This window comes from Ustilago hordei (genome assembly GCF_900519145.1).
Source record: "Ustilago hordei strain Uho2 genome assembly, contig: UHO2_contig_07, whole genome shotgun sequence".
Classification (NCBI taxonomy): Eukaryota; Fungi; Basidiomycota; class Ustilaginomycetes; order Ustilaginales; family Ustilaginaceae; genus Ustilago; species Ustilago hordei.
In genome coordinates this window covers 577860-589951 of record NW_024545289.1, presented here as the reverse complement: position 1 = coordinate 589951, position 12092 = coordinate 577860, and the positions used below count along the sequence as shown (strand labels likewise).

The window sequence follows — 12092 nt, the reverse complement described above, 5'->3', positions numbered from 1 at the left end:
TCATCCCTGTGTATGGTCTGTCTGAACCGTCGCCAGAACCGAGTAGCTTAGGTGTGATAGCAGATGAAAGCGGTGAACCTCCTCATCACCTCGAATCTTGAGCAGGTCGAAGAGGCTTCGCTTCACACAGCATAGAAAGCGGACTTGAGTTTGAGAGGAGCGCGTCTTGCGTGTCAAACACAGGAAAAGAAATCTGTTTTCTTGTCGCGTAAATTGATTGAAAAAATTGGCCAGAAATTCTGGCAAAAAATTGAATGCTTTGAAAGCGCTTTGTGAGTCTTCCGCGGCTAGCTCTCTGCAGAGTGCAATGCAGGGCAAGCCAAGCGTGCAGCACAGATGTCACAATTTCATAACAGCGCACACACAGACACACACACATACACACACACATACACACACAAAGCTCAGTTTCCGCAATCTGTTGCTCTGCTGCCTCGATTAGGAATTTGGCGCGTCTTTCCCTACTGGTGGCGAAATTTGGCTGAGTCGATTCCACAAGGTTTGGGTATGCTTCGACCTGGTTTCATCCTTCTTCTTATTCTTGACCTTGCCACCCTACTCCTTCAGCATAACCCAGCTCGTTCTGCTCCCTCATCTCCCGTACGTTTGACCTAGATCATCCCTATCAGCACCGCAGTTCACGTCGCAATGCCGCCTCGTCGCTCATCTCGGCAGTCGGCTGCGCCCACCCCGAGCAAAGATTTCATTGTGATCTCTTCTGATGACGAAAAGGGCATCTTTATTCAGCCAGAAACACCTGTTCTGAAACGCCTAACTCGAGGTCGCGCTCCAAGTTCCATTGCTGCTTCGTCTGTTGACACTCCAAGCACGGCACGATCGTCCCGCACCAACTCGACCTTCACCTCTGGCAGTCACACTCCCGCCACTTCAGTTGAAGACGGCGGCGACAATGATGACAACCTCAAGAATCCGTTCGATGTCGCCGCTGAGGCTCAGGCTCTGCAGTCTGGTCGCCCTGCCTCAGCTACGCGCAGTACTAGGGCTAGCCGGTCTGCCTCATTCAAGAGCGGCAGCGCGATCAAAGCTGAAGCCTACCCTGCCACTCTGTCAACTCCGAGCGACTCGCGCAAACGAAAACAGTCCGATGCCGCCAGCACCACTTCCAAGGCACCAAAGGTCGAACCGAAAGAATCGACGCTTACTCGACGATCTTCGGCTCGTGGTCGGGCATCTTCGAACACTGCTTTGAAGACCTACGACGATGCTGCCCTCGACGCCTTGCTGGACGAGGAGCTTGGACCTTGGTCCCCTGCGACCCAGACGCAGGTGGGCAGCAAGCCTAGTGCCAAAGGCAAAGGTAAAGGTAAAGCAAAGCTAGAGGAAGATAGCGATGACGTGCTCGACGATGTCAATCTGACACCTCGCTCGCGTCGTCAGCCTCGTCGCAGCGCCGCGCCCGCCTCCAAGCCGCTCAAGACCGACGTGGCCGAGTCGGATGAGCTCGACGATCTTGACTTTGACTTCGAAGGCGAGTCCGATGCCTCATTCGATAACATCAGCAGCGACGAAGAGCCTTTGTCCATGAAGCGCAAGGCAAACAGGCCCCGTCCATCTGCTGCTGAAGCCGGTCCAAGCACGTTTGCTACCCTAGAGGACATGCGATTCGACTCGGACCCCGATGCAACCAACGACGACAACAACTTTGAGCCGCAAAACACCACCGGCAACTACTATGCCGAAGACACCCAATACGAGACAGCCAGGCAGCGCAAAGCACGACTCCGCAGCGAGAAACACCAGGCTCGTCTTAAGAAGAAGGACCTTCGCACTCAGTACGACAAGAACTTTCAGGCGCTCATCAAGCACCATCCCAAGCTCGAAACAGTTTGGGAGGACCTGCAAAAGACTGTTGCCGTTATTAAGCCTGAAGAGGCTGAGCAGCCACCTGGCCTTAATATCAAGCTTCTGCCTTTCCAGCGTGAAGGTCTTTACTGGATGACACGACAGGAACAAGGCACTTGGAAAGGTGGTATGCTTGCCGATGAGATGGGTATGGGAAAGACCATCCAAATGATCAGTCTCATGCTTTCTGATCGCAAGAAGCCTTGTCTCGTAGTTGCCCCTACCGTCGCCATCATGCAGTGGCGCAACGAGATCGAAGCATACACCCAGCCTAAGCTCAAGGTGCTCATATGGCACGGAGCCAATCGCACGCAGAACCTCAAGGAGCTCAAGGCAGCCGATGTCGTGCTCACCAGTTACGCTGTGCTCGAGAGCAGCTTCCGTAAGCAGGAGTCGGGTTTCCGCCGCAAGAACGAGATCTTGAAGGAGAAGTCGGCTTTGCACGCCGTCCACTGGCGCCGCATCATCCTCGACGAAGCGCACAACATCAAGGAGCGTTCCACCAACACGGCTAAAGGCGCTTTCGCTCTGCAGGGAGACTTCCGATGGTGTCTCAGTGGTACACCGCTGCAGAACCGTGTTGGTGAACTGTACTCGATGATCCGCTTCTTGGGTGGTGATCCGTTCGCCTACTACTTCTGCAAGAAGTGTCCTTGCAAGTCGTTGCACTGGGCGTTCAGTGACAAGCGCAACTGTGACATGTGTGGCCACACACCCATGCACCATACCTGCTACTGGAACAATGAGATTCTGAAGCCTATCCAGCGCAGTGGTGCCCAGCATGGCGAAGGCCGAGATGCGTTCCGCCGTCTGCGCATTCTGCTTGAGCGCATGATGCTCAGGCGAACCAAGCTCGAGCGTGCCGATGACATGGGTCTGCCGCCTCGAACTATCGAGGTGCGACGTGACCTGTTCAATGAAGAGGAGGAGGATCTCTACACTTCATTGTACACCGACACGACTCGAAAGTTCAGCACTTACCTTGACCAGGGTACGGTGCTCAACAACTACTCGAACATTTTCACGCTGCTTACGCGAATGAGGCAGCTTGCCAACCATCCTGATTTGGTGCTCCGATCCAAGACGGGTGTTGTCTCGAAGTTGCTCGGTGATGCACACAGCGAGATTCATGTCTGCAGGATTTGCACGGATGAAGCGGAAGATGCGATCATGTCGCGATGCAAGCACATCTTCTGCCGAGAGTGCGTTCGCCAGTATCTCGACTCCGAGATTGTGCCCGGCATGGTTCCGGATTGTCCCTACTGCCACGCCACACTCTCGATCGACCTGGAAGCCGAGGCGCTCGAGCCTCCTCAGAGCTCAATCCGAATGAACGACTCAGGTCGCCAGGGTATCCTTGCACGACTTGACATGGACAAATGGCGATCGAGCACCAAGATCGAAGCTCTCGTCGAGGAGCTGACGCAGCTGAGAAGCGAGGACAAGACGATCAAGTCGCTCGTCTTCTCGCAGTTTGTCAACTTCTTGGATCTCATCGCGTTCCGACTGCAACGTGCCGGATTCCACATCTGCCGGCTGGAAGGTAACATGTCACCTGAAGCACGCAACCGTACCATCAAGCACTTTATGGAAAATCCGAATGTCACCGTCTTCTTGGTCTCCCTCAAGGCTGGTGGTGTTGCGCTCAACCTGACCGAAGCGTCGCGAGTCTATTTGATGGATCCGTGGTGGAATCCATCGGTTGAGGTGCAGGCGATGGACCGTATCCATCGTCTTGGTCAGCATCGACCCATTGTCGTCAAGCGAATGGTGATTGAGAACAGTATCGAGTCTCGTATTATCGAGCTTCAGAACAAGAAGAGCGCCATGATCGAGGCAGCCATTGGCAAGGACGATGGCGCCATGGGTCGTCTCAGTGTTTCCGACTTGCGCTTTTTGTTCACGCTTTAAGCAGCACACATTTTCATCATTTATCAACGCTCTTGCATGTCGTCGACTTGCTACACTCACAAGCGACGCTTCCTGATCGAATTCTCGTATGTCTCTTGTTTTTGTTCCGTCCGCATCGAATGTCACGTTCAAGTATCACGCAATGTCATTTCAAGCTTACTGGCTTCTTGCTCGTATGGTTCGTGACGCGTTGAAGCTCAGTTCTGAAGAGAGATGAGGTTGCTCGCTGTGAAGTGAGGTGAAATCTCGGCCTTCTCCGAGCGTGTGTTGGCAGACCGACAGGCGCGAAATGTTTTTTTTTTTTTTTTTTTTCCCACTTTATCGCCCTCGGCAGATATGGCTTGCAAATTCCAAAAAAAGCGCTGATTGGCTTGGAATAGCCGGATCTTGACAGGCAACATTCTCAGCTCAGCTTGCTGTTCAACAAACATTCAGTATAGGCTTTGTCTGCTCATAGTCCTGCATTCGAGTCGAGATGCATGATGAATGAAGGGTTGAAGTGTTCACAAGAAGAATCATACGAATCGGTCCGTGATACGGACAGGTTGACGAGCCAGAAGCTCGAATGCGAGGTCAGGTTGGAAAACAGCTTCGGATTTGGCCGACCAAGTGGGTCTTCGGCGTGGAGTGGCAAAATCAATCGAGAACCCTGAGAGCCAACCAGAGTTGGGAGGGAGCGCTTGTGCAACCAAGAGAAGCTTATCTGTCCAACACTTCCCCGCGAAACAACCCTTTGCCAGACTGAGAGTTCTCCCTCACGCCTGTCTCTTGTGCCACCCTCCTGCTTGCCTTTCCTCACCATCTCTTCTTGCCCATCTCCATCCTTATTACTCTCATCCGACACCACTCGTACCCCTTGTATCGCTCGCTTGCATCCCTAGCAGCATCCTGAACACCGTCTTTCTCGCCTTCGGACTTCTCCTGCCTCCTCAAACCCCCCATGTCAATATCTTACTGAGAACTGCACAACGGCACAATTCATCAACTTCACTCTCATCAACTTCACTCTCATCAACTTCACTCTCATCAGTCAGCATGCCAGTCCCCGCCGCAGCGACCAAAGTGGTCGAGGGTTTCGAGATGCCCAGCCGATTTGCCGAATCTTCCAAGCTCGTCTTCACCGTCAACAACACTCGCTTTCAACTTTCCACAGCAAAAGGCGATGACCTTGATCTGACTCTGCTCGAGTTCATCCGAAGCAAAGGCTTCACCGGTACCAAGCTCGGGTGTGGTGAAGGTGGTTGCGGTGCCTGCACTGTCGTTGTCGGCAAGTATGATACCCAGGCGCCCGCATCATCTTCCTCCTCTTCGGCCTCCAAGGCACCATACAGGTACAAGTCCGTCAACGCGTGTCTGCTGCCACTCGTTGCCGTGCACGGATGCCACGTCCTTACAGTCGAAGGTATCGGCTCTTCGTCCAACCCCCACCCCATTCAGGAACGAATTGGAAAACTCTTTGGCTCGCAATGCGGTTTCTGCACACCAGGCATCGTCATGTCTCTTTACGCTACTGTTCGCAACGGATTCGGCCACCTCACAGAGGAAGACATTGAACACTCGCTCGATGGCTGTCTTTGCCGATGCACCGGTTACCGACCCATCCTTGACGCTGCAAAGTCGTTCGCAACCGTCAAGAGCACCAAGAACGGCACTAACGGCACCAGCTCGAGCGCTAACAACAGCGACCACTCGGACGATGCTGAACCCACCACAACCCCTGAGGCCGACCTCATCACACGAACGCCCTGTGCAAAAGGTGCTGACTGCTGCATGGTCAATGGCAAGTCAAAAGGCTGTGCACCAGCCACCACTACCGCCCCAGGCATCTCTACCACAGCAGACGTAATCGCAAAGGTGCTCGACGCCAACCAATTCAAGCCATATGACGCAGCTTCCGAGCTCATTTTCCCACCTTACCTCGCCAAGGACATCTTTGACAGACAAGATCTGGTCTTCATCGAGGAGCAGCCTGAAGCCGATGAGCTCGAAATTGATGCTGAACCCAAGAAACAGATCTCGGCACGTCAGGTATGGATGCGACCAGGCTCGCTTCAGTCTCTTGTTCAGTGCATGAAGCTGTACGGTCTCGATCCGGGCGGCAAGATCCGTAGTGGGAACACAGAGACTGGTATCGAAGTCAAGTTCAAGCACCTCAAGTACAGCGTCTCGATCTTTGTCTCTGACCACATCAAGGATCTCGCCTTCTACAAGTCCGATGAGCGCGGTATCACTGTTGGCGCCAACTTGAGTCTCACTGACCTTGTTCGTCAACTCAAGTCTGAACGTCCGACTGCACCTTACGCACAGCAGGTCAAGCGTGCGATCCTCGACAACCTAGCCTACTTTGCATCCAATCAAATCCGCAATGTTGCCACGCTAGCAGGTAACATCGCCACCGCATCGCCCATCTCGGATCTCAACCCTGTTTGGGTCGCAACCGGTGCCGAGTTGTCATATATCGACACGACCTCGTCGGCAGAGAAGTCGGTCAACATGCGTGACTTCTTCCTCGGCTACCGAAAGACCGCTTTGCCAGCAGGTGCTGTCATTACTAAGCTCTACATTCCCTGGTCTGACGACGCTGGTAGTGTCGTGCATGCTTTCAAGCAGTCCAAGCGAAAGGATGATGACATTGCTATTGTCAACGCCTGTCTCCGTTTGTCGGTCCGGGAGGACAAGATCACCAATGCAACCTTCGCATTTGGAGGTATGGGACCCACCACGATGCAGAGCGTTGAAGTGCAGAAGTTCCTGGTAGGCAAGCAGTTCAGTGCACCTGAGTCGCTCTCCGAGACGTTGCAGATTCTTGCGAAGCAGGACTTCCCGCTGTCTTACGGAGTGCCCGGTGGTATGCCGATCTTCCGCAAAACACTTGCTCTTGGTTTCGTGACACGATTCTGGGGTCTGGCTGCGCCACACCTTGGTTTGCCAAAACTTAAATCGGCGCATGCAACTCTGCCTGATCTCGAGGAGCTGGCAACCAGCACTGTCGAGCGACCTGTCACATCTGGTCTGCAAGATCTCGAGAACGTCGCTATCAAGCAGCCTGTGGGCGATTCGATCCCGCATCTGTCTGCAATGAAGCAGGTGACTGGTGAGGCGGTCTACATTGACGACATGCCACCTGTTGCCAACGAGCTTCATGCCGGCTTCGTGCTCTCGCAGCGCGCTCATGCCATCTTGAAGAAGGTCGATGCGAGCGAAGCTTTGCAGATGCCTGGCGTCGTTGACTTCGTCACCTACAAGGACATTCCTGAAGGTGGCAGCAACGTGTGGAACCCGCCTTCAATGGATGAGACGTTCTTCGCCGAGAGCAAGGTCTACACTGTGGGTCAGATCGTTGGTGTTATCGTAGCCGACACCAAACGCAATGCTCAGGCTGCTGCCCACAAGGTACAGATCGAGTATGAAGACCTGCCGCACATCCTCACCATCGACGAGGCTATTGTGGCAGAGAGCTTCTTTAAGCCTCGTCCCGTCATTCACCGCGGAGACTCGTTGGATGAAAGCTGGAGCCAGCACGACCATGTCTTGGAAGGAGAGACTCGCATGGGGGGCCAGGAGCATTTTTATCTGGAGACTAATGCCTGTTTGGTGATTCCAGGCAAGGAGGACTCCGAGATCGAGGTCATCTCATCGACGCAGAACCCTTCCGAGACGCAAGTCTTCTGTGCTTCCATTCTCGGTATTCCGAACAACCGCGTGGTGACGCGTGTCAAGCGACTCGGCGGTGGATTCGGAGGAAAAGAGTCGCGTACCATTGCCTTTGCTGCTCCTTTGACCTTGGCTGCCAAGAAGCTTGGTCGACCGGTGCGTGTCATGCTTGACCGTGACGAGGACATGCTGACCACCGGTCAGCGTCATCCCTTCATGTGCAAGTGGAAGCTGGCCTTCAGCTCGTCTGGTAAGCTCGAACGCCTGCACGCTAAGGTATACAACAATGGTGGTTGGAGTCAGGACCTTTCGCAGGCCGTGCTCGAACGTGCCATGTTCCATATTGACAATTGCTATCAGATCCCGCATCTGCACGTAGAGGGATACATTTGCAAGACCAACACTATGTCGAACACCGCTTTCCGTGGGTTTGGTGGTCCTCAAGGCATGTTCTTCACTGAAGACTTTGTCAGCAAAGCTGCCGCTGTGATTGGTATGCGACCCGAAGCGATGCGTGAGCTCAACCTATACCGCGAGAACGACGAGACGCACTTCAGGCAGAAGCTTGTCGATTGGAACGTGCCGACTCTCTGGGAGCAGCTCAAGTCTTCGGGTGATTTTGAGAGGCGTAGCAAGGCAGTTGACGAATTCAATGCCAAACATCGTTACCGCAAGAGGGGTATCAGCATGATTCCTACCAAGTTCGGTATCTCGTTTACTGCCATCTTCCTTAACCAGGCATACGGTGTTGTGCATGTCTACCATCACGATGGTAGTGTGCTTTTCTCACACGGTGGTACGGAGATGGGTCAGGGTCTGCACACCAAGATGGCTCAAGTGGTGGCAACAGAGCTCGACATCCCGGTGTCGATGGTGCATCTAACCGAGACCAACACTGCTCAGGCATCGAACACATCGGCCACTGCGGCTTCGGCATCTTCGGACCTCAATGGTATGGCGCTGAAGAACGCCTGCACGCAGCTCAACGAGTCGTTGGCTAAGTTCCGCAAAGACGCAGCAGCCAAGGGTCTTTCTGGTGTCGAGGCATGGAAGGATGCCGTCCACATGGCCTACTTCAACCGTGTCCAGCTGTCTGCCATCGGTCACTACCGTACACCTGGTATCGGATACAACTGGAAGGACGGAACCGGCACACCATTCTACTACTTCACTCAAGGTGTAGCGATCTCGGAAGTGGAACTGGACACCATCACTGGTGACCACCGCATCGTCCGTGCAGATGTACACATGGACATTGGTCGCTCTATCAACCCTTCGATCGACGTCGGTCAGATCGAAGGAGCCTTCACCCAAGGATTCGGCCTGTTTACACTCGAAGAGACCTTATACATGAACAATGGTCAGCTTGCTACTCGTGGTCCGGGCAACTACAAGATCCCTGCTTTTCTCGATACCCCGACCGACATGCGGATCTCGTTCCTCAAGGTACAAGACCCGTCAAATCCTGCGGTAGCGAAGCACAACAAGCATTTGGGAACCATCCAGTCGAGCAAAGGTATTGGTGAACCCCCGCTTTTCTTGGGTGCTTCGGTGTTCTTTGCGCTTAAACTTGCTATCTCTGCCGCTAGAGTGCAATATTTGGCACCGAAAGGCGAGCAGACTGCGGTGTTGAAGGATTCGTTCCATCTGGTGTCCCCTGCCACTGCGGAGAGGATCAGGGTAGCAATCGGTGATCCGCTTGTGGAGTTAGCGAAGGAGACTACGCCCAGAAGGGACGGAGAGAAGCCTTTCTTCGTTGCTATTTCTTAGTTCACTTTGTATCATACGTAGGGCACTGAATTTTTTAATCGACGTCTTCGCTGGTCACTTGACTGATCCACAATATCAGAGATGGGAAAGAATTCATTTCCTAACTCGTGTGAGTCGCTTGCGAGCTCCCAACCGTGGCCGTAAGGGCCACAGGTGGTCGAACGTCGCGTGAGAGCGAGGCGGAATGCGCGTGAGACCTAAGTAACAAAGAAATTGGGTGGGCGTGGTGGGTGAGACAAAAAGCGCTGCCTGTGGCCAGCGCGAAGAGAGATGATGGTCGTAAAGGAAAAGAGATGCTTGAGCGAGCGTGCTCTAAACTGCGCTCCCGCTGGGTGACACCTGTACAGGTCACGTGCCTGATCGCGAATGCATTGAAGTCAATGTCCGAGACCCGACACTATATCAGTAGGACACGGAGTCTTCGAATTTCTTGAACTCCTCTGAAGTGAATATGTGTGATCGTATGACCGTGTGACAGCGGAAGAGTAAGTTTTTGTGATAGCAAGGAGAGCAACTGCTCAACGTTGATGACTCTGTGTGATCACGGAAGCGGGCCAACCTTGTGTTCCGCACTTGTGTTCCGCAGCTCTGTTCCGCACTTGACAGTCGGAGCGGAACAAAAATGTGAAACAGACAAGCGGAAACGTCGCTACACATCGAGATACAATGCGCGCGTAATGTGATCAAATAAATCTGCTGTCACTAGACATCTTCATTTTTCACTTCATTCTGCAATAAAAAGCCCCATCTCACCATACATAGATAGAAAGCTACGGATCCCAGCTATGCAATGGCATAGCTCATTGTTCAATAGCATGACTTTTTAATTCCATCATACAGGTTCGATTTTTTGGCTCATTTAAACACTTTTGGACAATGAACCCACCACAACTTATGCAGCCTCTCGCAGCTGCCACTTCATCTTGTAGCTGCTTCTACACAATGTCGGAAGTATTGGAGTGATGATGGACTTCGAAGGTGAAGGAGGGGTATCGACTTACACCGGAAGTCCGACAAGGTCACCTGCCTTAAGACGGAATGGCTGACGAAAGTTTGCACGATGGTAAGCTTTTGTCAGGTTCTCTGTCAGGAAATCCCTGTCAAAGTGATCAGTGCATCTGACGGGACGGCCGACAAATCTTCTCACAATGATAAGCTTTCATCGGCCTCTCTGTCAGGCAGCCTCCATCAGGGTGATTGGCACATCCGATGAGGTGGTCGACAGGTCTCCCTTCTCAAGGTAAGTTTTTTGTCATCACCTTTCACCAAGGTGGCAAACTCCCTCAAGAGAAACAGTCTCCTCATCCAAGGGGCTCTCATGCCCTGTCTCTCATGCCCTGTCTCTCATGCTTCGTCCTCTTATCTTTATGTCAGTGTCAAGAGGTATATATAGTCCTCGAGTTAGTTAGTTTGTCCCAGTCACTTGTATCCATCCAAAGTTGTACTTACTCATCAAACACCAAGAACACAATACAACCGTGTCCTGCCACAAAGAGTCCACTATCATTCAACAGAAGGTAGGGCACGGTTGTATTTCTTGTATCGACGTTGAACAGTATGTACAAATTGATGGATGAGGAAACAGGGACAAAATAACTAACTTGAGTGTCTTTATACATCTTGGCTTGAGTATGAGTCAGTAGGGGGTTTCAGTTTTTTTTTTTTGCCCTCGAAAACTAGAGTATTCCAATACTCAAAAAAGCTCAGGAAATTGATGCCCCCAAATGTAAGCTGTGTTTTTAGAGGGTTAATTTTCAAAGCCAACCAAGGGTTAAGGTAGTATCAGCCAGAACATGAAGTGCTGGCTGGAAAATGAAGCAGTTCCAGAATCTGAACCACCTTGTAGCCCCACCATCTTTGACACTCTTGTCACACAATCAAAGTAGATACAGTCATTATTGACACCATGAGTTCATGCAAAACAAGCTGTGTGTCAGCAGTCTCATGCCTGAAACCTGATATCTGTAATAGAACTGCATCTATTACAGGTCCTGTTGAGTTATGTGGTAGAGTGCTGTGTATTATTATTCTTGTCAAGATATGTCATAGAAAAGACTCTATGACTTTTCCCACTCAAAGGTGTAGTAGTGGGTTTGCTATTACAGGTTTTGACTGACTGCTGTGGACACTCTGTCCAGAGGTAGTGCAGCACAATCAATAACAATGAATGTATTGCAAAGACACCAAGGTCTGGTGTGAATGATGTTGTTGACACTGACACAAGTGTCCAGTGTGTCGACTGAGTGCTTGAGGTGATCCCCAGACCACAGTGGACAACTGCCTTTGGTTCTATGATCATTATCTGGACCACTGGTTACTATGAACTGCCTTTGGATGTCAGTGAGCAGTGATACAACACATGTGCTACAATGGAAGCAACTTATTGTGATTGCAACTTGCTGACAGAATACTAAGTATACTTATGTGAAGTTATAGCTAGTAATATATGGTGTAGAGTGGATGGGGATCCACTTGACCACTTATGACAAGAAGGCATGTGTCAGCTGTTGCATGCCCAAAACCTGATATCTGTAATAGAATCGCATCTATTACGAATCCTGTTGAAATATGTGACAATGCTTGTGGTATTATGATTCTTGTTGAGATATGTAGTAGAGATGTCTCTATTACTTTTCTCACTTGAAGATGCAGTAATGGTTTTGTTATGGCAGGTTTCAACTAACTGCTGTGGACACTCCATCCAGAGGTAGCTTGGCATGATCAATAACTTGAATGTATTGCATGACACCAAAGGTCTGGTGTGATTGAGATAGTTGATGTTGTCAACACAAGTGTCCAGTGTGTCGACTGATAGCATAAGGTGATCCCCAGACCACAGTGGATGACTGCCTTCAGTTCTATGATTGCAAGCTGGACTGCAGGTTGCTATGAAC

The 12092-nt window shown here is 51.6% G+C and overlaps 2 protein-coding genes across 2 annotated transcripts; both read left to right on the top strand.

Moving 5' to 3' along the window:
• Positions 1-648: 648 nt before the first annotated feature.
• Positions 649-3774, top strand: UHO2_03970 (putative RAD16 - nucleotide excision repair protein; the record flags this gene model as incomplete). The annotated part of the gene is made up of 1 exon (XM_041559927.1): positions 649-3774. The coding sequence occupies one exon, from the start codon at positions 649-651 to the stop codon at positions 3772-3774; it is 3126 nt and encodes a 1041-aa protein (XP_041415861.1).
• A 1035-nt stretch (positions 3775-4809) lies between these two features.
• Positions 4810-9198, top strand: UHO2_03969 (putative xanthine dehydrogenase; the record flags this gene model as incomplete). Its single annotated transcript, XM_041559926.1, has 1 exon — positions 4810-9198. One exon carries the CDS (start codon positions 4810-4812, stop codon positions 9196-9198), a length of 4389 nt encoding a protein of 1462 aa, XP_041415860.1.
• Positions 9199-12092: the final 2894 nt, after the last annotated feature.